The 27628-nt window shown below is 55.2% G+C and overlaps 1 protein-coding gene across 1 annotated transcript; it reads right to left on the bottom strand.

The window, feature by feature from the left end:
* Positions 1–27628, bottom strand: ANTXRL (ANTXR like). Its single transcript, XM_069460973.1, has 19 exons — positions 27375–27628; positions 22670–22741; positions 21783–21854; positions 19804–19885; positions 19667–19700; positions 19210–19361; positions 18818–18857; positions 18644–18720; positions 18500–18568; positions 18066–18146; positions 17915–17975; positions 14164–14262; positions 6360–6429; positions 5698–5779; positions 3999–4079; positions 2704–2739; positions 1635–1699; positions 1172–1277; positions 1–63 (listed from the first exon to the last, which is right to left on the bottom strand). The coding sequence occupies exons 1-19, from the start codon at positions 27626–27628 to the stop codon at positions 1–3; spliced, it is 1596 nt and encodes a 531-aa protein (XP_069317074.1).

The following is a 27628-nucleotide window of genomic DNA, read 5'->3' as shown; positions in this document are numbered from 1 at the left end:
TTAGGGGGCATATGAGCGGAAGGCGGATGAAAGGACTGTGCCCTGCTTAGGGGGCCGGGTGCCCTAGACTAGGGCAGAGAGAAGGGGACAGTAGAGTCCAGTCTGGAAGTGGCCCTGTAGCCGTGGGCAGCAGCACAGCCCCAGGGCTCTGCAGTTTGGCCTTCCTGGAGGGGGTGGGGGAGGGGCCGTGCCCTACAAGCCAGAACAAGCCGCTGGCAGGTGACTTCCTCCCACTGGAGGGCATGCTCTGGCTGCTCTGTGCCCCACACTCAGGGGAGAGGCAGGCCTGGCGTCCCGGCTGCCCTCTGGGGTGGCAGAGGAGCTGGAGGCTCCCAGCAGGAAGCGGCGGATCAGACCAGGGTCAGAGCCTGGCCCTCGAAGGAGGAGGGCAAAGCCAGGCTGGAGGTCTGGAGTTCTCTCCCCCTCACCACTGGCCCCCCAGGGGCCTCTCCCTCCCCATCTGGGGGCCCCATGGCTGCTGCCTGGCTGGTTCCCCCTCCCCAAGGACGCCACGGGACTTCCTGGGCAAGGCGGGTTCCTCAGGGTCCTGTTTGGGTCCCAGGGCTCAAATTCCTGCACAGCAACCTGTGAGGGCCCTTGTGTCTCCATCTCCACCCCTCCTCCCTGCAGCCCCTGTCACCCCATCTCAGCAGGTGACGAGGCCCACTGGGTGAGCACTTTCCTCGCTCTACGTGAATGGCTTGCTGCCAGGCCAAGCAGGTGCCACCGTCCTTTCCAGAGAGCTTCCATGGGGGTAAGAATATGGCTCAGGACTGGTTGTTTCTATTTTTTCCCTGACCTCTGTAAGCCTCTTTGTGACTCAGTTTGTTGGACTCAGGCACCCACAAGCAGGTGCTTAGAAACCCAAGCCACTGCCCAAGCTGACTGTGACCCCTGTGAAAACCAGGGACTGGCCAGTGTCACCATCTGACACTGTCCAGAACCCTGGATGCTTCCAAAGAGGGAACCCCAAGTGCTGGACAGGCCTGGGGCTGGGGGGACAGGAGCCCTCATACTCTTTGCCCACTAGGGAGGGCTGGGCCTCTGGTTTTCCCTCAGCACCAAGTGGTCACGCCCAGCGCTGACAGAGCCACGCTGCCTCGGGGGCTGGGCTCTGTAATGTGACCCGCTGCCCCCCTCCCCTAGCTCCTTCCCACTGGGCGCTTCTCACCTCCAACCCTCGAATCCTGTACACTCTGCACAGTCTTTGGCACGTGGAGCAACAATCAATCACTGTGGGGCACACAGGCGGTGGTGGCCGTGGTGGCGGTGGTGGCCGTGGTGGCCATGGTGGCCGTGGTGGCAGTGGTTGCCGTGGTGGCCATGGTGGCCGTGGTGGCGGTGGTTGCCGTGGTGGCCATGGTGGCGGTGGTGACCGTGGTGGCCGTGGTGGCGGTGGTTGCCGTGGTGGCCATGGTGGCGGTGGTTGCCGTGGTGGCCGTGGTGGCAGTGGTTGCCCTGGTGGCCGTGGTGGCGGTGGTTGCCCTGGTGGCCGTGGTGGCAGTGGTGACCGTGGTGGCGGTGGTGGCCCTGGTGGCGGTGGTTGCCCTGGTGGCCGTGGTGGCGGTGGTTGCCCTGGTGGCCGTGGTGGCGGTGGTTGCCCTGGTGGCCGTGGTGGCGGTGGTTGCCCTGGTGGCCGTGGTGGCGGTGGTGGCCCTGGTGGCGGTGGTGGCGGAGGTTGTTTCTCTGGTTCCCGCTGCTAGAAGAAAAACAGCCGTCTGCCTCCTTGTCTGGCAGACTGTGGGCAGCAGGGACGTGGGGTCCCTGGCCCCAGCACCCGGCACAGGGCTGGCTCCTCAGCAGACACTTGTCCCTGAATGAAAGCACCAGTGAGGGGCACCCGCCACAGGGGAGCGTCCTCCATGGGAGAAACACGCACACTCCTCCAGGTTTGCGAATATGGCTCTTCCCCTAAACGCCAGCCACTCCGTCCCGTGCGCTTGGTGCTTCCTCGGCCACCCATGCTGGCGGAAGCCTGTCCTGGAGGCCGAGTGGCGGTCCCAGCAGGTGCAGCGACTGCCCACGCCCACTGCTCTGCCCTTGCGGGCGCAGCCTCCCCAGGCCCACGGCCCAGCACAGAGGCAGCGCGGGCAGCCGGGCCTGTTCCCACCACAGCCCAGGCCAGGGCCTCCTGCCTCAGCCACCCTCCACAGCCACTCACGGCCCCTGGGGTGTCCCCCGCCCAGGTGAGCCACAGCAGGCTCCCGCCCTTGGTCCCTGTGCTCACTGGGGCTGGGTGTCCCTCGCACCCCCTCAGCCCTGCAGTCCCTCGAGGCTGACCCCAGCCAGCCCTCGGCCCTGCCGGGAGACAGGGATCAGACACAACACTCGGGGCCAAACCTCCATGCAGAGCCCGGGCTGGGACCAGGTCCCCAAAACTGGAGGCTCCTTCTCCAAGGCTCACCTGGGTTCTCACATCCCACCACAGCCCTTTGGGGACCACACTAGAGCCCCATGTATCTCAGCAGGGACCCCGGCAGTTGCTGAACCTGGGGCCCCAGGCGGCACATTCGGTGACAGAGGCTCATGGCAGGTGGTGCTGGGAGCGGGAGGGCCTTGTCTAGGCGACATCACTGAGAGTCCCGCGCCACCCCCAGGCCCTGCCCTGCCCCCCTGTGACCCTCTTCTTTGCCCAGGAAGGCCTCCCAGTGAAGGGCAGCGCCCTCCTCAGGCCACAGTGTCAGGACCAGAACCACGACTTACCTTCTCTGACTTCTGCTTGGGTCGGGGCTTCTTGATCTAGAATGTTCAAAAGAGACAAATGTGGGATGGGTGGGGGTGGGGTGGGCTCTGCCTGGGCCCTGCACACAGACGGGACCCTGGTCTGGAGCAGCAGGACAGACGCTGGCTTCGGGTGTCAGTCTGGGGGCCCGAGTCTGTGGTGCTGTGGCCAGCAGGCTTCACCGCACCCCAGCGGAGTCCCTCACTCCTGCTCTGGCGTCCTCAGGTATCCGCCAGGCTACGGGCCGGGGCCCTGGAGAGACCCAGCCCCAGACGTGCCCCCTCATCAGCCCAGAGCCCACACGGGGAGGAGGACACAGGGCCCACTGCCCTTCCCCTGGGAGAACTTCTCTGTCCCTGACCTCCCAGCCCTCAGGGACCAGTCCCTCTCCTGGTCCCTGCAGCTTTCTCTCCTCACTGCCTCCTGTGTAGAGGTGGGACCTGCTTGGTCTCTGCGGCCGTGCCCCGTCCCTGCGTCCCTCTGTTCTGTCCTCTGCCTTCTCCAGCTCTCTGGGTGGGTGCTGTCCACCCAGCTCCCAGCGCCTCTGCCTCCCCTGCCGACCCCGGGCGAGTGTCTGCCGTTTTGCTCGGGCTCTGCTTCACACAGGGCATGGGCCACATGCTATGGCAGTGGACATGTCACCCTGCAGCCCGGACCAGAGGCAGGACCGTGAGCCCCTGTAGGCAACAATGTTGGGGGCTTCTTTTCTGTCCCTCCCCAGCCTCGCGTGGGGCCCAGGATGAGCTGGTGCTTAGTAAGGACGGAGGGAGGCATGGGGAAGGCACTAGAAATGGGCAGAGATCCACACTGGGTTTTAAGGCACAGCCGGACCTGAGGTTACTGTCCCTCCCTGGTCAGCCCGTCCTGCCTTCGGAGCCATCAGTGCTCCATGTGGGACCCTCCCTTCCTCCCTCAACACGGAGCCCCCTCCCGGCCCGTTCTCCACCCGGGGCTTCCAGAAGACGGCCTTGTGTGAGGCAGCCCTGTTCCAGGGGCTGGCGTCACTTCTCTCAGGACCAGGGCAGGTCTTGGCCCCATGTCCAGGGCATCCCGGGCCACCATCTGTGGCAAGCCGGGGCTGAGGCCCGGCGGAAGCCCAGGCCCTCTGGGGCCTGCTAACGTAGGGACAGAAACTGCCCTCCCCTGGCTCATGTGATGCGCTTGGAGCCGAAGGGAACCTGCCCAAAGGCAGGATCGTGGGGCGGTCGCATGTCCGTGTTCCTCGGAGGCTGGGCCTGTTTGGGGGCCCCAGGGCTGGCGGGCAGGGAGCACTCACCTTCCTGAAGCACAGATAGCAGAGCCCGCAGAGCAGTGGCAGCAGCAGGGCTGGTATAAGCCGGTACCAGAATCGGGAAACCTGGGAGAGGGGATCACCGACAGTCCGGCAGATAAGGCTAAGGTCAGCAGCTGGGGAGGGCCTGGGTGGCCTCTTCCCCACCAATTGCCCACCCATCTGCCCCTCTCCCTTATCCCCAGACAGCCCCACCTCAAGGGGCCACAGCGGGGCAGGAGCTGGGGCTGGTCCCCAGAGACCTGCAGGCCCCACCTCTGGCTCTGCTCAAAGGCTCTGCCCAGAAGGCCCGGGACACTCCCCGGTCTGACAGAGCCACCCTCGCTGCACACCTCGGCTGACAGCACAGGGCTGAGGTGAGGACCGCAGGACCTACAGTCGCAGAGGGGGGAGGGGCGGGTGCTGGGGCCAGGAGAGGTGCAGGCCATGAGCAGGGGCAGATGACGCCATGCACCTCCCCGAAGCCTCTCTCCCCAAGGCCGGGCTCTGCCACCTTGGGCACACGGACTCATGGCTCTGAGCCTCAGTGTCCACACTTGTACAGAGAAAAGGAGCGTCCCCCCTGGTGGGCAGGTGAGAGGTGTAGAGAGGTCAGAGAGTCCTAACTCGGGGCCAGGTCCCTGTGGGGCATGAGCAACAGGAACTATTGTCCCGGGTGTTCTTCCCCATAGAGGGAGCGTGGGCTGCACCCGTGGGAACACAGGCTGCCCAGTCCTCCCCTGAGTCCGAGGGGACGGGGGGACAGGGCCCGTGCCGGCACAGGCTGCTGAAGGAGAGGCCCCTCTAGGCTGGGGGCGGGGCCGCTGGCTGGGCTGGAGCCCAGGGCTGCTCCCCAGGTCCTGCCTACACGTGCCTGGCGCCACCGGGCTGCCAGCGGGCGGATTCCCCGCGGCCCATGTGTGCTCCGTCTGCTGATCCGCACGTGGATGTGCAGGGACAAGCGACGGCAGGCCCAGAGGGAGGACTGCCAGCTCTGCTGGGTCCTCGCCAGCTGGGACTGGGCACAGGCGGTGCAAGTAGGCTCAGGCCTCCCTCCCAGCCCCCGGCACGTCCTCCTGTCATGCTGCCCTGGGCCAGGTGCACAAGTCACGTGCAGCTCTGACAAGCAGGCACCTGGGAGCAGCGCCTTCGTGCCCAGGAGCCCCTTCCTGGGCTGAGCCCGGCCCACACACCTGACAGCTTCCCCTCCAAGGCAGGGGACACACGCACTGCAAGGGGTCAGAGGGTGAGCAGAGGGATGGCTCAGGAGCCCAAGAAAGCAGGAGAGGCAGAAAGGGGCTGAGGCCCCTGCACAGTGACAGCAGGTGGTCACCAGTGTTCACCAGGCAGGTTTGGGGACGGGGAGTCATGAGTGGGCCAGGTTGGCAGCGGGGGCACCGACTCAGTCACACACACCCTGACTGCAGCCAGTGGAATCCTCCAGCTGCCTTGTGCCTGGGACGCCCCCGTGGAGGCCCGGGTGCCCTAGAGGTCCTGGACTCTGACTCCTGGCAGCCAGCCTCCCAGCCCCGCTCCTGCTCCAGGTGGAAGCCAGGATGGAGCCGCTCCGGGGCCTGTGTGCTCAAGCTACTCTCTGAGAACACCTGGAAACCATCTGTCCTTTTTAGCCTCCCCAGAATGGGCTCCTTCCAGTGCAGCCTCTCTGGACAGTCCCTGTCGGTGTCCAGCCCACTCCGTTACTCACGCAGCTGGTGGTGGTGTAGCTGGCCTCCTCGCTCGAGTGGAAGATGTTGCCATTGTCCAGGCTGACTTCAACAGAGACCTTTCTGATGCACAGAAAGGGCAGACAGTGAGAACCAGCCCAGAGAGACGCAGTTCTTGCCCTTGGCTCAAACCATCACCCACAGCTCTCCTCATGGTGATGACACTGAACATCCAGCATTCGGGCCCCCAGAGAGTCACGGTCCCCAAGCACTATGAGGTCAACCTCAGCACTGAAGGCCAAGGGTGTGTGGGTCAGGCAGGGAGAGGCCCTGCACGGGGTCTGATGCCGTTGTGAACATGGGCTATGTGACCAGGGAGGGCTGCTTGGTGTCACTATCCCAACCCTTCTGTATCTATACTGTGTGCTGGCTGGGATCAAAAAGTGACCTGGAGCAAAGGCACCATCCTTCGAGCACATTGTATGTTGCACCCTGCCTTCCTCAGTAGCCTCTGGGCCACCACGGATCCCTGAACACCTTGGGCGCCGCAGCAAGGACAGGTGAGGAGGGTGCCATTAACCCACCCACAGAGGGACACGTGCTGCCCCAGCAGAGGGGGCATCCCACATTCTGTACACGTCAAGGTGGCAAATGCTGACCACAGGATCCCCTGCCCGCTAGGGCCCCTACCAGGGGCACTCACTCTCCAGGCTCTTCTATCTTTGGTCCAGGGCAAGTGATGGAAGTCTTGTCCATACTGATGGGTTTTTCATCTAAAAGGCAATGACATGAGAAGGATGTCAATGTGGTGCCCCTCCCCCACCCGCCCTCGGCAGGCAGAGCTGACACTTTGGGCTGTCACCAGCTTCTCCTCTCTGCCCTCCCTGTGCAGAGACCCCTGCTGAGCACCCAGGACGCCCCAGGCCCTGTGCAGAGCTGTGGGGTCCAACAGGAGCCAGGCAGGCAGAGTCCCTGCTCTCAAGGGACTTACCTTTTAGGGACTGCAGGGGAGACAGACAAGCAAATAAAAACAATGAGCAAGCACACGGCAGAGAGTGCCAAGTGCTGTGCCTGAGCAGCGGGGAGGGGGGACGGAGGGGAGGGGGCAGGTGCTTCATTACGGGTGAACTTTTCCTTGGTTTAGAGACACAATTTCTGTTTTAGAGAAACTGAAATATTTTCACATGAAATGATGTGATGTCAGGGATTTGCTTCAGAATACTCTGTGGTGAGGGTCCCAGGGAAACCGGATGGTGTGGGTGGATAATGACCGACGGCAGGTGACGGGCGCTTCGAGTCCATTACAGAATTCTCACTCCTTTTTATACTGTTCAGAGTTTCCATGAAAAACAAACTCTCTCTGAGGAGGTGGCTTTTGAGCTGGGACCACAAGGATGAGGAGCCAGCTGGAAAGATCTGAGAGAAGAGTGCTCTGGGCTGTGACAGTGGCACGTGCCAAGGCCCTGGGCTTGTCGAGGAAAGAAAGAGGTGGCCCAGGAGTGGCAACTGGGCCTGGTGGACCCTGGGAGGGACTTGGGGCTTTGCTCCCATGCAATGAGTCTGTCGGGGGCTGGACAGATCGGGGTATATTCTGGTATATACAGGCAGCAGGACTTGCAGGGGGACTGCGCGTGTGCAGGAAGCTAAGAGGAACCCAGGATGGCATTCAGGTTTCTGACCAGAGTGACCAGGTAGGTGGTGATGCCATTTACTGAGATGGGGAAGCTGAGGAGGGAATAGGGTTTTTTATGTGTGTTTTCATTTTCCAATTTTTATGGTATTTCTGTGTTCTCGTGGGAGCTGGGGAGGCTCAGGAGATCCCATGACCTGTAGAGGTGAAGCCTTGTCCCTCCTGAGCCCACACCCTTTGCTGCCTGCCGACCTGGGTAAGAGGCCAGGGCCGAGCAGCGCCCCCTGCTGGCTTTGCTCCCAGGTCCCAGGCTTCCCCTCTGGGGGGATGAATGGCCTGGGAGGGCCCAGGGGTTCTGGGAGGAAGGTCCTTTCCCTGGCTTTCCTCATGACTTGGGCTTCCCAAGGCCCGAGCGGCTACAGTTTGTGCTTCCCAGAGGCCAGCCTCGCAGCTCTCCACCTACTGACCCCAGAGCACAGTTGCAGGACAGAGGTGAGGCCCCTCCCTGCCCTGCACCCCAGGGCTTGGGTCAGAGGGCAGGGGAGGGAGCTCTGCTGTCTCAGCGGTGGGGGGATGCCCAGCGGTGGGGGGATGCCCAGGGGTGGGCCAGCCGTCCAGGGACATTCACAGGCAACCCCTTCCTAACAGTTAAAATAGGTTTAAAATGTGTTTTCAATTGTTTTGAAAAATAAACTTGTTTTCTAAGCTACCAATCAGCAGCAGAGTGTTTGTTTGCAGAGGCACCCAGGACTGCAGCGTGGGCTCCTGTGTGAGAGCTTGGTGGTGGCCCACGTATGGAGAGAAAGACTGGTAATCTCCGCGATGGGGAACCAGCACACCCGCAGACCCACAGAGGAAGTGTCCGAATGCCCTTTCTGGAGGCAGCCTGGGCCCAACTACCCCAGCACTGTCATCTCAGGGAGGCAGAAGACACTGACAGGGACACCTGCCTAGCAGCTGCCTATCTAAACTTGGACTGGCATCACCCTTGTTATTTATCTTTTTATTCAAGGGCAATGACTTCAAAACAATTAAGTAATTCTTCTCATTTTTGCTTTAAAAACATTTAACTTCCTTCTCCTTTCTGAATATGCACATAGTTTACTATGGCACATGTATTGCCATTGCAATGCTCTATTCCTGAATAAATGTTGTTTTCTTTCTTTCTTTTTATTTTTTATTTTTATTTATTTATTTATTTATTTGAGACAGAGTCTCCCTGTGTAGCCCTGGTACAGTGGCATCATCATAGCTCACTGAGGCCTCAAACTCTGGGCTCAAGCAACCCTCCTGCCTCAGCCTCCCAAGTAGCTGGGACTACAGGTGCGCACTACCACACCCAGCTAATTTTTTTTCTATTTTTAGCAGAAACAGGGTCTCGCTCTTGCTCAGGCTGGCCTTGAACTCCTGACTTCAAGTGATCCTCCCGCCTCGGCCTCCCAGAGTGCTAGAATTATAGGTGTGAGCAACCGCGTCCAGCCAAACAGTTTTTTAGAGAGACTCTGTTTGCTACTTAGGTTGACATAAATAGCGTCCAGGAATGGAATGTGGAGCAGGATTACTTTCGGATGGAACTGGTGATTCTTGGAACTGGTGTGCAGCACTCACTTGAGCCCTGTGAGCTCTTCTTCCATGCTTTGCCTTTTCCTTCCTAGTGAGTCTTCTCTCAGGCTGAACCTCCCTCTTTTCGGTAGAAGTGCCTGCCTTTATTTAGGATCTGATTTCCCTAATTTCAGGTTCAAAATGCTATCTTTTTCATTCAGCATGGTCATTTCATGTCTTGAGGGAGAGTTTTCCTCTTGAAGTTTTTCAGATTCGCACCTCACCGCACATGATTCCCAGGTCATGCGTTCTGTTCTTCAGCTCTCCTGTCTTCCATTGAGCAGGTCTATCTTTTTGGTCGGCTGGGATGATAACTCTCTCCTCCAACCTCTCGTCACCTCCTATAACTTTTTTATCCAGTTTTAACTCTGCTTTTATGGCCTGGCACTGTAATGTTTATTTTTTATTTTATTTTTTTGAGACAGGGTCTCACTCTATTGCCTGGCTAGAGTGCAGTGGCATCATCACAGCTCACTGCAACCTCAAACTCCTGGGCTCAAGCGATCCTCCTACCTCAGCCTCCTGAATAGCTGGGACTACAGGTACATGCCACTACACCCAGCTAATTTTTCTATTTTTTGTAGAAACAGGGTTTTGCCCTTGCTTAGGCTGTTCTCAAACTCCTGGCCTCAAGGAATCTACCTACCTTGGCCTCCCAAAGCGCTAGGATTACAAGTGTGAGACACCCTGCCCAACCTTGTAATGTTTATCCTGAAGGCCTAGAAAAGCAATGTTTTCCTCCAGCATAACTTGATTTTGTACTCTCAGCTTTCCTTGATTTGTCTGAATTGTTCCATGTAACCAGGAAACTGTACATTCTTTTACTTTTCCTCAGAGCCATGTATTCCCTGGCTCAAAGTACTAATTTTCTTGTTTACATTCCTCTATAATTTAGGAGTTTGCTCATAACCTTGGACACAGTCTTCACACGTCCGATGAAATTTAAGTACTGTTTCAGCAGTTCAACTTCGAGGTTATCTAAACGGGCTTCCCATAAGGAGAAGTAATTACACTGCAAGAGGTTTTGCTTTATCTTTTTGGTAACTGACCTAAGAAAACCAACAAAGTTATGTTTTATAAAGATAACTTCACATGTCTTTATTAAGCTTTTGATTACTTAAGAAAACCTGAGCTTTGGAAGGGTTAAAGTTTTTAAATTCATGTAACTTTCTGTATTGCTTTTGAAGTCTTTTAATTATCATTCTGATTAAATGAATAACCATTATTTCACAGTAACCTGTGGTTCTATTTTGAGCAAGTGTTTTGAACCTTTTGAAATCTTTGGCAGGCTTCTCCAGGATGAAAATCCTAAACTGAGTCTTTTGAACTAGAATTAACATTGAGATTTCCAGCTGGACCCCTGGAGAACCTCAAGGAACCTATTTTTCATCTCGTAGAGATATTAAATGATTAGGTTTGTTTGGTAAATTATATGACAAGCATTGTCAAATGGCAAACAGTGCTAGATTTCTTAGTTGTATTTATGGGCATGTTATTTACTTGAATGTTTTGAAATTATATAAATTCATAAACATTTAATATATGTTTATGAATCATATATTAAAATCATAATTTTGCTTAAGTAACGTCTTTTTTAAAGTTTTATTTGCATTGCTATGTTATTGATGTGAGTATTCTAAAGATTATGTAAAATTTATAAAGGTCTGACTGTCCTGATATGATGCTGTCAGTCATGATTCTGGTGGATATCTTAAAAACTTGCATCTAATAGAAATAACTAAATATCCTTGTCAATTGTGAACTTTCATCAGACTTTTAACTGTGGCTATTCTAAGCTTTTGTCATCCACAGTTTTTGTTTTGAATTCTACTCTAACAGCATTTGCAATTAGCTGTAGCCCAAAATTAATTTTCATGGAAAAAACTCTAATAAATACTCTTGAAGGCAGATTTGTGACAACTTTAAGATCAATGGGGTAATAACAAATTTCCAGAACTCTGATAAGGAAATTAACGAGTTCGTGAAAATACTAATCAAGACCCAGAAGAACCAAAATTAATTACCTGAGATTGAGTAACGGATGAAGATGAAGTTTTTATGACTTTTATTTAAAACATTCTTGGTTCTTTACTTAAATGTTCTTTTTTTCAGATTGAAGGAAATCTTCTCTCTTAAGCTATGTGTAGTTTACAACAATTTGGTAAAGTGTACTTTTGTGGACAAAAATGGAAGCGTTTGCTGTTTCTGTACTTGATTCTTCCGGAATGTGGAAAATGTTTATGAGTATTCTTAATTTTCATAACACTATGGTTATTTGTATAAGTTCAATAAAAACCTACTCTTTCTTATAACAGGATACAAATGAGACATTGGGTATATTACTAAGGATTTTCCTGAAATGTTATATTTGAGAATGTACATAAAACGCCTAGAGTCAAGGGTTTCTAGTCTGACAGTGAGTGAGTAAAAATTGTCACTTCCTGGCAGGCCCAGGACAGGCACCTTAAGCCTGTAGGTAATATCTAAAGTCTGCCTTCATCGGGATTTCTAGCCTCAAGGGGTTTTAAATCTGAGATCCTTATGGAATCAGTGTAGAGATAAAAAGTTATGTTTCTTAAAAAAAATCTATAATATAGCTGTTATTATGTTGTATAGCCCTGTGCATTGTTTTGAATTCCTTATCTGCCTAGAGGCTAGACTAGATCCTGAACTCTTTTGTAGTCCTCCAATCTAACCTTCTTCCATGGCATTACTAAAAATGAAAAATTGTTCCTAAAGCCCTGTAAGCTGAAACTAGATCAATCTTAAGAACCCTCATGCCTGATGTATGGACCATGATAAAAGTTCACCAAACCACTTTAGGCCATAATCAGAGATAAACTCCAAACCAGAATAAGAAGTGGACCTTTCACACCGTAGACAGCTTTGCTCAAGACGTCAGAACAAGACTCCACATCATAATGAGACTCTTACACCCCTTAATACTGCCTTTTATTACTAAGCAGATTGATGTTGTAATTGAAATTTCACAACCAATGCCTTTTGTTTGTAACTTCAACAGAATCTGACCTAAGAGATACTTTGGTATCCATTGGTTAACTAAGCAAATATCTGTGCTATTGCTAATACTACATGCTGTATCTGTATAAATTCCTATGGGACAGTTGAGACTCATATAAACCAAATAAGAAACCAGGCCACATGATTACAACAGATCTCATCTAATTCCCTGTGCTCATTTGATCCATTCAATTGGCTGTCTTTAAGCCTAGGTTCATGGTTCGAAACTATTACACAAACTGAGAATATAAGTTAACTTTGTATTTTCCCTTTTGAAAACTTTCCCTATGTTACTCACTGAATTTTTGCAGAAGTACAACTTGTAACAGAATAATGCTGGCCCAGCACTTTGAGATAATAGAAAAAGACTATGGGTCAGACAAAATTGAACTTAATATTGGACTCCAGGTAGATTTAGCCTGAGAGCCACTCTCTGCAACCTCCCTTGGTGCCCAAATGTAGCTAGAAGAGTTTGACACTGACTCCGAGTTGCCAATCACTCCCTCCAACATGGGACGAGACCAGCACCAGGACAGGCCCGTCCCGGCACTGAAGGATAATCAAATCCTACACACAGGATGACTGAGCAGTGATGCTGCCAGGGAAAGCTTTTAATCAAAAGGGAGAAATAGGAAAGTTGTCAGAATCAAAATGGAGTCAAGAGTGTTAAAAAACAAAAACAAAAAACCTGACAAATTGAGCTGAGGGAGTCTATGAAGATAGGGTTCTCATGCTTGTATATGTAATAACAAAAACTATCACAAAAGTCTTTGCAAAAACCACAACCGTGCACAAAGGCCATTGCAAAACTTACACAAAAAATACTTCTGCAAGAACATCTACCCAGCAACTGCCTGTTCAACACCACATTGGTGTCACCCATGTTATTGATCTTTGTAGACAAGAATGATGAGCTCAAAAATTTCAGTAACCCTCCTCATTTTTACTCTAAAAACCTCTTCTCTATCTCCCTGAATGCGTGCATAGTTGATTAGGGCACGAATGTCCCATTCCCACTGCAATGCTCTATTCCTGAATAAACAGCTTTCTTTCAGAGAGCCTTTCTCTGTTTGTCATTTAGGTCGACTCATACAAAAACATTACACTAAGGCTGTTTTAGGAATTCATGGAGATAGTGTGCGTAGGGCACTGGGCACAGTGTCTGATACAAGAAGTGCTCAATAAACGTTAGCTCTCTGTAGGCAGGGGTTGCTCAGTCCTTAAGCCATTCCTGAGAAAGTACATTCCAGTGAAAACCTAGTTCCATGAGACCATCCACAGGCTCTGCCGAGTGAGAACGTGGCAGTGACGGCCCCTGCCCCATTCTCTGCACTCATGGACAGGAGGGGAGATGGCCAACAAGCCGCCCGGGGGAGAGGGGTCATTCTGGGGTCAGTAGACGGCCCTGGAATAAAACGTCCTGGAACATAATTTAATCAGATCCGAAGAGTGTACCAAGGGGCCAGGTGAGGAGGCTGAGGGGGGTGCTGGAAGTCCAGCTGTGCCCCAGGCACTCGGGGGCAGCACTCCCACCTCAGCCACCGCTGCACTGTGTGCTTCCTCAGGCCACTCCCCTGTTGTAGAAGTGCCCCTCGTGCCTGACAGTCGCCAAATTATAGCAGATTCTTAAAAAAATATTAAGTCCTTCCAACTGCTCGACGCCTGCAATGGTGCCTACTGCAACCACCGTATTGGCTCCATTTTACAGTAGAGAAAACAAGAGGCTCAGAACTGAACACTCCTCTGGTCGAGGTGACACATACAACGTGTGCCTGAGCCAGGGTTCCAGGGCCCAGGCCTGGCAGCTGGCATCCTCTCTCAATCCACAGTAAATACCCCGTCCCGGGCAACCTACTGGTGCACCTGGCCAGGCCCAGATCCCGGGCTGCCGCCACTTTGCAGGAGCAGACACACAGGCTTGGGGTCCTCGGTGCTCAAGGGGAGGGAGAGCTGGGAACAGGGTGGGCAGATGCAGCTGTGAGGCAGACCCAGCCCCCAACCCAGCCTCGCTGGGAGATAGCCCTGATCTGGGTCGCTCTTGTGGCCCTGGGGGATTTATTCCTCCCCGACTCTGCAGATGAAGGGAGAGGTGGCCGGGCTTTGAGCCAGGTCCTCATTCCACCTGTCCTGACTGCTGTCACCCCACAGCGTCCACAGGGAATGGGCGGCAAGTGCTGGAGGCTTGGCTGGCTGTGGGGACAGGCGGCGTTGTGTGGGAAATGTGTGACTCAGAGGGACCAAGGGGACAACTTACCAACAACGTTGTCGTCACCAAACTTGAATCTGCAGATAACTTGGTCCTGCCCCCTTGTGTTCTGAAAGCCGGTTCCATGAACAACCACTTCGTAGGATTCTGCAGGGCAGCAGTCAGAAGTCCGAGTGAGGGAGAGTGGAGGGCGTGTGCGCTCCCAGCTCGCCCTGCCTGGCAGTCCACCCAGTACCACACCGCCAGGGGCTCCGACAAGGAAGAAGCTGTGTCTCAACCAACATCTGTGTGTCCCCCAGGCCAAGTCCTCCTCTGGTGTCACTGAGGGTCCATGAGGAGGCGGCTGGGCCTCGAGCACTCAGAGGCCCTCTCACCACCCTCCCTGGCCCAAGGAGCCTGTGAAAGGCACCTGCGCAGGGGCCGGCTCAGCCGGGGCTTCCCCACCCTGGGGTCCCCCGGTGCGCCCTCAGCCAGGCCCTCCCTCCTGTGAGGCATGAGAGGAGCCAGGACAAGGCCACTGAAGACACCCTGTCTCCTGCCTGAGCTGGGCCTGATGTCTGCTGGGCTGCTGGCCATGTGGGGTCTAGCCTTCTGTCTTTCTGTGTGCCCTGTGGCAGGCTGGGGACCCCAGGGGCAGGGGCAGGACTCAGGTGTGGCAGATGGGGCCCCCAGGACGTTGCTCAGGAGAGCCCAGCACAGAACAAGTGCTGTCTTAGCTGGGGTTCCAGAGACCTACAGGAGATTCCTCATCCCCTGCCCCTTCCTGGCCCGCCACACTGCACCCCACCACCCTGGGGTTCAGCAAACACATCTTCCCCACAGGGGCTCCTGTCCCTGAGGCAGGTCCCACAGGGAAACAGGGAGGCAGTGAGGCGCTGGCCCAGGAGCCCGCCCGGGCTCCCGCAGGACTCCAGGCTGCTCTAGCGCACTGGCCTCTGCCCAGCCAGGGCTGGCTCATTCCTGTCCCTGATGAGGCCCGAGGCACCCCAGGTGGTCCCCAAGGAGCACTTCCTCTGGCCCCTGCGTCCAGTCTTCCTGCGGCACCGTGCCTCACAGGACAGTCTGCAGAGCCTCCGGCCGAGGGCAGAGCTGGCCTGCTGACATGCTCTGTCAGGCTTTCAGGTGTCTTCAGAAATGGGAGCGCACATTGAAAGCCAGAACATTTTCCCTAACAATGCAGATTTCTAGCTTTTTTGGAAAACAGGAACAGCAGGCACCCATGGGTTTGCGTTGCTCCCTGTCAACCACTGGTTGGGGCCCAGAGGCACAACCCTCCTCAGATGGGGGAGCTCCCAGGGCCACCCTCACTCCAAGGCCCCACAAGGACAGCTGACACTGTCCTGGCTGGGCCTGGCCTTCCTCTTGCTCATGGTGCCTGCCTGGCCCCATGGGGACCCACCCGATGGCCGGGACCCTGCCCTTGGCGGAGCCTGAGCCACGTGGAGCCTCAACATATGAGAGGGTCAGATCTACACTAAGGGCTGCAGGGAGTCAGAGGGGCCGTCAAGCAGGAAATGCTTCCTGGATGAGGTGTCCTGTGGGGGAGGGGGGCCTCAATGGATGGCTGGGCTCAGCCCCTAAGCTGAGCAAGGGCTTGCAGAAAGCCTGGGACCCCTCAGCCCTGCCTCGGCACAGCGGGGGCCCAGAACACAGACTGGACCCTGGAGGGCCTGGTGGCCCTGCCAAGGGGCCTCAGACACCCCAGCCAGGCTGGCGTGAGGGAAGTGGTCAGCTCAGACCCTCGGGCTCTGTGCGGAGGCTGGGCTGAAGGCCAGGTCTGAGGCAGGGAGGCCAGCGGAGGCCTCTGTCATGCTGGGTGCGAGGCCCAGAGGCTGAGTGCTGGAGCCGGGACGGCCTGCCCTCCCCTGGCCTCCCTTCCTAGGCTCCCCGGCACACTCCATGGTTCTCAGGGTCTCTTGGTGCAAAGGCTCTTTCTACTTCATGTGGGGTCAGAATGCTGCCTTGGGCTTTCCCTCCACAGGACTGTCCCCCTGTGCAGGGCAGCTTTGCATAAAGCAGTTGACAGGTCAGGGCTGGGACCGCTGGCCATGCAGGCAGAGGCAGTGTGCTGAGCTGGTGGGCAGAGGGCACCTGCCACCTTGACTCAGCTGCTGGGAGGGAGGAGTGACAACTCACATTGTCACCTAGGCCTTGACAGGGCTGCTCCGAAACCACGGCCTGTGTGTGTCCAGGGGACATGAGGGGATGCAGCTGTCAGGCCGGCTGCGCGGCCAGGCTGCCTTACAGCAGGAGCAGCAGGAAGAGACCCTTCGGGGCAGCCCAGGGCAGCCGCAGTTGTACAAATGCCCCGCGGTATGGGGGCCCCGCCTGCACCCACAGAGCTCAGCACACAGGATGTCGCCACCTTACACCACACAGGACGTGCTCCCCACACTGGTGCAGGGGCCTCAGCTGGGGAGAGGGTGTCCTTGTCACTTTCCCGACCTCAGTCAAGGGACAGGCGCTGGTGTAACCACTGGGGGCTGTGAGCCCTGGTGCCTGTGTGATGCCTTTGTCAGGCCGTGCAGGTCCCTCCTGTTCCTAGTGTGCTGAGGACGTTGGATTGTGCCGATCCCTTTTCTTCACCCATTGAGACAAGCGCCTGGTTTCTCTCCCCCATGTGGTTGATGTGAATGACAGAGACGCTCCAGGTCCTGCTGCAGCCTGGGCTTCTGGGACGGGCCCTGCTGCTCTCATCTGTTTCTGTGTTGCACATGCACACGTGCACACACCACACACTTTCCCACACATGCACACGTGCACACGTGCACACACTACACACTTTCCCACACATGCACACATGCACACGTGCACACACCACACACTTTCCCACACATGCGCACGTGCACACACCACACACTTTCCCACACATGCACATGTGCACACACCACACACTTTCCCACTAATGCCCATGTGCACACACCACACACTTTCCCACACACGCACACGTGCACACACCACACACTTTCCCACACACGCACACGTGCACACACCACACACTTTCCCACACATGCACACGTGCACACACCACACACTTTCCCACATATGCACACGTGCACACACCACACACTTTCCCACACACGCCCATGTGCACACACCACACACTTTCCCACACACGCGCACGTGCACACACCACACACTTTCCCACACATGTGCACACACCACACACTTTCCCACACATGCACACGTGCACACACTACACACTTTCCCACACATGCACACGTGCACACACCACACACTTTCCCACACATGCGCACGTGCACACACCACACACTTTCCCACACATGCACACGTGCACACACCACACACTTTCCCACACACGCGCACGTGCACACACCACACACTTTCCCACACACGCGCACGTGCACACACCACACACTTTCCCACACATGCACACGTGCACACACCACACACTCTCCCACACATGTGCACACACCACACACTTTCCCACACATGCACACGTGCACACACCACACACTTTCCCACACATGCGCACGTGCACACACCACACACTTTCCCACACATGCACACGTGCACACACCACACACTTTCCCACACATGCGCACGTGCACACACCACACACTTTCCCACACATGCACATGTGCAGACACCACACACTTTCCCACACATGCCACACATGCTGCATCCACACACACAGCACACTCACACTCTCCCCACATATACCCTCCCTCCCATCGTACCACACAAATACATACAAGCGATACACACAGCATGCAAAGCCACAGACACATACACACACACACCTGTCAGCCCACAGCAGTGACTCCGGAGCTCTTACCTCCTGCACATGCAGCGGAAGGCTCCACAGATATGACTGCAACACAGATACTTTTAGTGAGCTGGAACAGAAGGAGGGGGGACCAGCGTAGAGGTGTGAGGCTTGGGGCACTGGTGCCCAGCCACCCCCCACTCCCAGTCATCCCCCTCACCGGTTCAACGATGGATCTCAGGCCTTTGAAGCCATTGTTCACTGCAAACACGTGGGCTTTGCTGTCTGCAATTGCTGTTATCTACAGAGAGAGGAGGGGGTTTGGACCTGCCAGCCAGGGCTGAGGATGCTGCAGGTCCCCAGGCCCAGGAGACAGTGTCTTGCCCTCATGCCACGGGGACAGTAGGATGGCTGACTCTGAGGGCCGCCCCTGGCTCTGCCAGCACTCTCAGGGAGTACAGAGCTTTTCACCCTCCCCTCGCTGTGGGAGGATGAACAAAACATGTTGCCAGTCAGTTCTGCAGTGGCCATCGGTTGGCCCAAATCCCTTGGGAAGGTACAAGGGCATCTTTTGGGTAGCCCTAAGAAAGCTGCCTGTGACACGTTTCCCCAACAGGGCTCAAGACTGGCATGTGGTTACCTGCTCTGAATTACCTGCTGTTTGCTAAAATCAGCGACACCCACAGTGTAAATATTTGCCCCCTGCTTCCGAGCCTTGTCAGCCTAAGAGGAAGAAATCACTGAGTATAAATCAGCAAATACAGAGAGCAAATGCCAGTAATGATGAACTGCACTCACTTGCCTCAAGGTCTCCTGAAATGCTTGTTCCACCAGTGGCCCATCAGTTATAGCGATAACCATGCTGGAAACCTGTGCTGCAGGGGAGGCAAGCAGTGGCCTGGTCGGCAAAGGCACCAGGGGAACTCCAGAAGCGCCAGGACTGCCCCAGGCTGCCAGGGTCACAGCACTGACACTTCAGGACATGGCCAGGTGCTCCCCGCAGCTCATCCTCCTGGGGAGAGGGAGCCTAGACCTGAGCACTCGCCACACAGAGACTCCCAGAGTGACAAGGGCCTCAGCCCAGGACCCATTTTACAGATGGGGAGGAGGTGGTTCAGGGCCTTCCCAGCAGGCTGCCTGACCTCTCCCACCGGCCACACCACACCGCTCTGCCTGAAGGGCAGTCTGGCCACAACCCCACAAGCATAAGCCCGGAGCATGGGCAGAGGAGGTGAGCCAGACCCTCCTGTGAAAAGCAGGCTCACGGGGCTGCGTGGGGTGGGGGGGTCCTGCTCCGGCAGAGCCTGCGGGCCTCCTGCTGGCAGCGCTGGGCCCCGTGGGTTAGGACTCCAGGTCAGCCGCACCGGACAGGGCCCCGACACCTTCTGCAGCAGGCGCCTCCCTCCCGACAGGAGCAGCAGCTCCACAGTGGACGGACAGGGGTCGGCTGCGCCCTGCACGGCCTTTTGCACCATGTGAGACACAGTCGTGGGATGCAAGTGAGCTGGAGGGGACACTGGACGGGAGAAGGACAAAGGTGCCAGCGAGGGGAAGCAGCTGTTCTCTCAGGGCCCCCGGCTTCCTCCTTTCCCACTGCAGGGCCACACTGCCTGTTTACTCAGAACCGGGAAGGGACACACGCGTGAGCTCAGGAGTTCCCAGGACACGCGGGACTGGCCACGCTCCCTGCACAGGAAGGAGCCTGGAGCTCAGAGCAGGGGCGCCACGTGCTCCACCAGCCACAGGCATCTGCACACAGACCTCCCTGAGGCCCCAGTCTGTCCCCTGTACTTGACCACCATGCAGATAGCAGGCACTTACCTCGCAAGTTGGCAGATAACATCTGCTCATTTGCCTGCAGAAAAATGAAGAAATATGGGGATGGATGGTGAGGTGAACCCAGTAATGGTAAGACCTTGTAAACTAGAATAGACTCTCCGAGATCTAGGGGTCTATACCCTTTTCAATCCTTCTTGCATGAATGAGTGTCCTTCGGGAACCACCTTCCGAAGTTTTTCAAGACCTCTCCTTATGTATTCACTGAAAAAAAAAACATTAACAAAGGGATGCTAAAGTAGACAGAGTTGACTGCTAAAACCCAGCTCCCAAGCTATGCCAGAGCCACTGTCCACTGTGCAGACCCAGTTGGACAGAGTAGGGGACCAGGCAAGTACTGTGATCTCCCCATTCTCTCTGTGACTTGGACAGCAGATTTCATGGCCTTCTGAGCTCCTCCCTGTCTCCAAGCACTCAGGCCTCGGGGACATCACCAAGGGCCCTGCTTGGACCACCCACGGTGAGTGTCAGAGCTTCCCAGGGACGTGCAGTTGCGAGCCAGGCCCTCCCAAGGGACCAGCTTTCCGAACCCTGACCCAAACCCTAACCCTAACCTAGAGTGTGCAACTGCCAGTCAGGGCCTGGCAATGAGGCCGGCCATCCTAACCCCTGCTCTAACCTAATCCTGTCCCCAGGGACCCTCAGGTTGGCTATGTATCTTTCACTTGAAAAGGCTGAGCGTGGGAAAGGCCACCTGCTAAGCCCCCAGGCCTGCACCCAGCCCCCACGACCTCAGACCCCCGGCCTGACTCCATCTCCCCCTCCCCTTCATCCTGCCAAGGAAGCAGCAAATCTTACTCAGCGCCCTCGGGCCCCTTGGCTGCCTGTGCTCCTGATGCACAAAGACCAGAGGTGGGGAGAGCACCCCACACTGTGCGTGCGGGCAGCTGAGCTGATCCCCAGGCTGGCTCTGGGATGAGGCCTGTCAGCCGCTGTTAGAGCAGACAGGACGGGTTGGGGCAGGCGGGGCTGGTTCTGGTGGCAGGACTGGGACAGGTGAGGGGGGCCCAGGGTCAGGCTAATGCAATGTGACGGGCTGAGGCAGCACAGCAAGGCTGAGCAGAGCGTGGACCCTGAGGGCCTCTCCATGCTGCAGGCAGAGACCCGCCAAGGGGGCAGCTCTGCGAGCCCTGCCCCGCCCAGCCCGCGGGGAGGCCGGGCCCTGCCATGCCCCAAGGGAGGCCACACCGGGCTCTGTCCCACCCAGCTCCCACTGCTCTCTGGCCACCAGCCAGGGTCCTTCCCCTCGTCCTTGATTCTTCCCCCTCAGGCCCACTCAGGTCTCTCTCCCAAACCCACAGCACAGGACACACCCCCCCAAGCCTCGCCCAGCCCTCGGAGTAGCACCCCCTCCCTACTCCCCTCGAAGCTGCCCTAGGGGCCTGGGCACCCATCCAGTGCTCAGCGTCCTCACCTCCCTTCAGTGCTGCACCCACTCTGCACCCAGCTCCACGTGTGGGCATCCCAAGGGATCCTTCACCTCCCAGCCCATCTGGAACCCTCAGGACACCCACCCCCAGGCCAGGGTCCCCTACTGGGACCCTCCAGCCCCCTGGACCCTTGTTCGTCTTGCCTCCTTCTAGCACCCCAGCCTGGCCTGGGGCTCTGGACCCACCCACGGGCTCCCCTGTCAGGACCCACCCAGGACCAAGCTCCCCTGAACTAAAGTCCCCAGCACTGCCCTAGGCTCAGACCCTGTCTCCTGTCCCCACTGGCCAGGGTAGAGAGGGACAGGCACAGAGCAGTGCCCAGCACAGGCCGTGTTCACCAGAACCCCCACACACCAGCCCCCTGGGCCCAGGGATCCTCACAGCCACCTCCCAGGAGAAGAGGCAGAACAGAGGGAGGGCAGGGACAGAGGGTGGGAGGCCGAGAACTCTGGGGCACAGGACTCTGCAGGTCCAGCGCAGCCAGGGGTCAGAGGGCACGGGGGGAGCCGGGTCTAGGCTCAGGGTGCACACTGAGGGATGCCCTGGCCAACTCACCTTGTTCACTGGGAGGTTCCCCACTGTAGTCTTGGGGAACCCCTCAGCTGTCTGGAGCTCCCTGCAGCCCAGCCCACCAGGACTCCCTTGGGAAGTTCAAAGTCAAAGACTCTTACCTGTCTGAGGTGAGTAGCATAACAGTTTCACCGTGATTGGAGTAGGTGATGAAGGATAGTCTCACATTTTGGCTGGGGAGGAAATACATCCTGGTGAGAAGCCAGAGGCCCAGGCCCCAGTGGGCATCAGTGAGCTTCCAGGGAGCAGGTGAGCACCAACCCCCTGCTCCCCACCCCAGCTCTTGTCACCACCCACGTCACCCACAGTTATCAGACTTTTCTCCCTGGAACACAACCCTGATGATGTCACTCCCCTTCTCTGGCTCCCTGTGGCTCCCAGCAGGGATCAGAGGCCCTCGGCTGGCACCACGAGCCCTTATGTCCCTGACCCCAAGCTGACCTGCCCAGCCTCAGGCTCCAGCCCTCCCCTGAGTTGGCCCCAGGCCCCAGCCAAGCCAGACCCCTCACTGCATCACAGGTCACCTGCATGGCTCCTGTTGCCATGTCTTTTCCAGCCTACAAGACCCAGTTCAAAGTTCCACATCCCCTGGGAAGCCATCCTTGACTTTGTCCCTAGGAATTCTCTGTTTCCTTTAACCTTCCTTGGCAACTTCTTTGTCCCTTTCCTTGGGCCCTCAGCACGGTGTACCCAGGGTTGCTACTGAGCCGCTGGTCTGCCTAACTTCCCTCCCCAGCCTGCGAGGTCCTCGAGAGCAGGCGGTGGCCTCTGCAGTTGGCCCTGGCCCACAGGCAGGGGCCTGCCAAGGCTGCCGAGACCCGATGGAACCAGTGGGCGCTGGCCTGCTCCTGCTTCGGAATGCCAGCCCGGGCTCTGTGCTCCCTCCCGACAAGGGACTCCCCTGCCCACCAAATCTAATCAGATGCTCCCTCTGCCTGCCGGAGGGAAAGCTCCCTGCAGCGCAGAGAGGGCAGCATGGAGATCGTACTTTTGGAGCCGCTTCGCAGTGGCCTCCACGAACTTATAAAGGTAAACCCAGTTGTTGTTCACGCTGCCCGACCTGAAAACAGAAAAGACATAAGTTAGGGTGATGACATAAAGCAATGATAAATGTTTCAGGTGAATCATGTCCCAATTGCCCTGATTTGATCATTATATGTTATATGCTTGTATCAAAATATAACATGTACTCCATGAATATGTACAATTATTATGTATCAATAAAAAAATTTAAAAAAAAGTCAGGGTGATGACGTGCTTCCATTGGGTGGCAGAGTTTCTGCTGTCCCCAGCCATACAGCAGGCTCTTTAACAAGCCCGTCCCCACCTGAACACAGCTGAGGGCTGGGTACACCCTTAGTGATCATCCTGGTCATCCTGGGTGGGGGCTTCCATCAGTTGAGTGGTCTGTCTAAGGTGACCACCCAGACCTGTCTGCCTGGGACTGAGGAGCTTCCCGGGATGAGGGACATTTGGTGGCTAACCAGGATAGCCAGTCAAGCTATATAGGGCTGTGTGAACAAGAAATGGGTGAGGATTATTTGATTGGAACAGGCCCTAATAAATAATGCAAACCTAAATTAAGAAAAAAATTTCCATTTACAAAAGCATCAAACGGAAGAAAATGTTTAGGAATAAATTTAACCTAAGAGACAAAAGAAATGTATACTGAAAACTATAGGACATTGCTGAAAGAATTTAAAGACACAAATAAATGGAAAGATATTACATGTTTATGAATTGGAAGACATAATATTGTTTGGATGACAATGTAATCTGTATCAAAATCACAACAGTATTTTCTTGCAGAAACAGAAAATCTATCCTAAATTTCATATGGAATCACAAGGGACCTTAAATAGCCATATAAACAAAAAAATCTCAAAAAAGATAACAGAGCTGGCGAACTCACATTTCCTGATTTCAGAATTTATTACAAAGCTACAGTAATCAGAACTGTGTGGCACTGTAACAAGTCCTGTCACAAGCACCAATGAACAGAACAGAGGGCCCAGAAATAAACCCTCACATCTATGCTCCATTGACTTTCCGTCATCGCCCCTCGCGTAATCAGGGTGCAAAAGGACTGTAGTTTCAACAAATGGTGCTGAGAAAACCCGATGTCTGCATGTGAAAGAACGAAGTTGGACTGTTCGCTACATCATCACAGAAATCAACTCAAAATCACCAAAAGCCTAAATATAAAGCCTAAAACTTTTAAACTCTAAGTAGGAAATATAGGGGAAAGCCATAACACTGGATTTAGTAATGATTTTTTTTGATATGACACCATGACCACAGGCAACAAAAGAAAAAATAGAAAAACTGGACTTCATCCAAATTAAAAACTTTTGTGCGTCAGCAGACACTATAGAGAGGGTGAGACACACCTCCAGAATGGGAGACAGCATTTGCAAATCATGCATCTGCCAGGGAATTAATATCCAGAAAAGAACTCCTACAACCAAGAACAAAAAAGAAACAACAAACAAAAATGTAGAACAAAAAATGGGCAAAAGACATTTCTCCAAAGAAGATATACAAATGGCCAATAAGCACATATGCTCACAAGGAAAGATGCAACATCACATGCATTGATGAAGTGCAAATCAAAGTTACCCTACGATAGCACTCTGTACCCATTGGGATGGTTATTATCAAAAAAACTGAAAATAAAAAGTGTTGGAGAGGCTGTGAAGAAACTGGACCCATCGTGCTTTGATGCTGGGAATATAAAGCGGTGCATCCACTGTGGGAAACAGTTCAGAAGCTCCTCAGAAGGCTAAACATAGCCAGATGATCATCAATTCCACTCCTAAAATGTTCCCAAAAGAAGTGACAGCAGGGACTCAAACAGATAGATGTATGTCAGTGTTCACGGCAGCGTTATTCACAATAGCCAAACGGTAGAAACAACCCAGGTGAGTGTCCATCAATAGATGAATGGATTTAAAAAATGTGGTATATTACGTACAGTGGAATATTACTCAGCCATGAAAGGAATGAAATTGTGATAGATGCTACAACACAGACGAATCTTGAACACATCATGTTAAGTGAAATCAGCCAGACACAAAAGGCCAAATATCATATAATTCTGATTATAAGACACACTTACACTAGGCAAATTCATAGATACAGAAAACAGAATAGAGGTTACCAGGGGGTGGAGAGAGAGGAATGGTGAATTATTGTTCAGTGGGAACAGAATTTCAGTATTTAATGATGAGAAAGTTCTACAGATGGATGGCGGTGGTTACACTACACTGTGAATGTACTTAATGCCACTGAATTGTACACTTAAAAGTGGTTAAAATGGTAAATTTTTGTTACGTATATTCTACCATAATTTTTAAAATTACTAAAAGAAAAATAGCATGGACTAGTTCATTTTCTTCCAGTTCAGTGCAATGTATGAACAACTCAAGAAATCTCATGAATAAGATGGGCTCGAATGGCCAAAGAGCCTTCCTGCAGGTAGCAGCTTGTTTCTGCCCAGACGACCCCCGCAGGGATCCTCAGAGACCCGCCCAGCTGCGGGGTCTTGGGTGGGCTCTGGAATCAGACAGTCCAGAGTTCCAATCCCGGCTCCACAGCTGCCTGTCGGGGCTGCAGGGGGTCATTCCTGGCCGTGAGCTGCCTCATCTCCTCGTCTCTGCAGTGGAGGCAACAACAGCTAGCCAGCTTGTTAGGGACACTCACTGAGTAAGGTGCTTTCCTCTCCTCCCTGTACCCCCAGTCCCGGCCCCCCCGCCCCGCATCCCCCATCCAACCTGTCTGGGATCCCGTGGCCTCCGCCATCACCACAGATCCAGACCCTGGCCACTCGTCACCTCAGCCCTGCCCACTGGCCCAGGCCACCGGCGTCCCCTCCCTGGATGCTGCACCGGCCTCCTGCCGGCTCTGCCTGCGCCCCCTCAATTGTCACCCTTTCTGAACAGGAGCCCAGTCACACCCCTCCTCTGCCAGGAGACACTGCCCATGGGCGCAGCTCCCTCCTCTGACTGCCTCTCTAGAAGGCCCCGCCCTCAGCTCTTCCCACCCTCCTGCCCTGATTTTATCCCCAAGTGACACATGACTTTCCTCTTTGGTTTGTTTATTGCCTGTCTCTCCACTCAAGTGCAAGCTCCAGCAGGGCAGGGCCTTGGTCTAGTTCTGTTCGCTGCCTTATCCTCACCGTACCAAACAGTGACCAGCACTTAAGAGCTGCCCAGAAATTCTTCCTGAGCGAACGAATCAGCAAGGAAAGAGCAAATGGCCAAGACGGGCTCTTCGCACGGGTGAAAGATCCCAGAGCACCTCGGGAGTGCCAGCCCCGAGTCCAGGCCTAATTGCCCCGCAAGGCCCCCAGAGGAGCTCTGACCCAGCCAGCCAGAGGCAGAGGGCTCAGGGAGACAGACAGCTGCAACCCTGCAGCCCAGCAGCCAGGACGGGGGCAGGCCCCTGCAGTGCCCGGAGTTCCCAGCCTGTGACTCTGCCTTGCCTGACAGTTCACGTCACACTCACCCTCGGCTACTGCCTCTGACCTAGGAACTCTCCCTTCTTCCTCATCGCACCTGGCAAGGTGGGTATGAAGACACCCTTTTCACAGATGGGGACGCTGAGGCACAGAGACCTGAAGCAACTTGCCCAAGGCCACGGGGCTGGTGAGTGGGGTCTGCCTGCCTCCGACGCCAAGCTGCCCCTTCCCCGAGAGCAGCAGAGCGGTGGCCAAGCATCAGCGTCCAAGGGAAAGAGAACGTCAGAGGGAGCTCCACCTGGGATGGCGGGAAGAGCGCAGAGCAGGACGCCCAAGCCTTGTCACAACACTTGCCTCTGGGCTTCACCAACCTCCAGGAGCCCCCCTTGGCCTGGAAATAGGATAGAAAAATGCCTGCGTTCCTCCACAGCCCCAGGGGGATTTGAGGATGCAGGAGCGCAGGGGCCAGGCTCTGGGTACAGCGAAGCGCTTCAGCACCACTGACAGCCGCTCCACTGCTCCTGGAGAGTAACCACAGAGTCTGTCCCGCCCCACAGCTGAAATGCAACCAAGACAATGTCGCCAGGACTGAAGACCCGCCCCCTTTCCTTCCTTGGGAGCTGGAAGGCACCCAATGCACAGCCCGGCTGTCCCAGGGCCACACCGAGACAGACCAAGCTGTTCCTGAAAGTGCAGGAACTGTCACGGGCTCTCCAGGGCGTAGATGAAAGAAGCAAAACTCCTAGAAGCAGCGCAGCAAAGGACTTTCTAAGAGTGACACTATTAGAAGGCCCAACAGAGAAGACAAAGCAATCTCTCTGGGCCTAGTAAAACAGAAATCATTTGGGACAAAAAAGAAACAAACAAAACAACACAAAAAACAAAAATTCACAGTGAGCTTGTGGCAACTGCTGAAAGGCAGCCCCTGGTAATCAGCTGTCGAGGGGGCATGAGCGCCACCACAGGGGCCTGGATGGCTCTCTGTTGGCACATCGGGGCATGATGACATATGACAGGTGTATTTTCCCCATCCAAGAGACAACGAACCAGAGAACAAATACCTGGGACCTTCATTCTGCCTCAGGAAAGAAAGTGGCCTCGCTCTGGTCGTCTGACAAAAGATTGCCCTGCTCTCTGGCAGAAGCTCTGGGCTCCAGGCCCTGTCCTGCCCCCAGTGAAAAGGGGATGGCGGCCGCTGTGGCCAGGCAGAGCCAGGCCTGGAAGGAACACTCACTTGTCTATGACGTAGTAGAGGTCAAATTTGGCCTTGCAAAACGGCTGTGCTTGCCCTTGGCGCCAGTGATGCCTGGTGCCTGGGCTGTGGCGGTGATGGGCCCTTCTGGAGCCCGGGCCCAGGTGGTGGAACATCCTCCAGTCAGGTCTTGGGTGCCGGAAACTTCCTGCTCTGAAAAGCGGGGGAGGCAGCAGCAGCAGCAGCAGCAGCAGGAATAGCGCCGAGCAGGGTCCCCGGACACCACGGCTCCCCAT

This window comes from Eulemur rufifrons, chromosome 28, assembly GCF_041146395.1.
Source record: "Eulemur rufifrons isolate Redbay chromosome 28, OSU_ERuf_1, whole genome shotgun sequence".
NCBI classification, from domain to species: Eukaryota; Metazoa; Chordata; class Mammalia; order Primates; family Lemuridae; genus Eulemur; species Eulemur rufifrons.
The sequence above is the reverse complement of the archived record's forward strand: the minus strand, read 5'-3'. Positions and strand labels throughout refer to the sequence as shown.

Bases quoted from the DNA above. Each gene is read 5' to 3' on its own strand.
- ANTXRL (XM_069460973.1), bottom strand. From the start codon at position 27,628: ATGGGGAGCCGTGGTGTCCGGGGACCCTGCTCGGCGCTATTCCTGCTG. The intron at 1,700-2,703 runs GTAAGTCGTGGT...TTTTTCTTCTAG, and splicing joins CCAAGCAGAAGTCAGAGAAG to CAGCGGGAACCAGAGAAACA. The intron at 1,278-1,634 runs ACCAGGGCAACC...ATGGCCACCACG, and splicing joins CCACCACCGCCACCACGGCC to GCCACCACCGCCACCACGGC.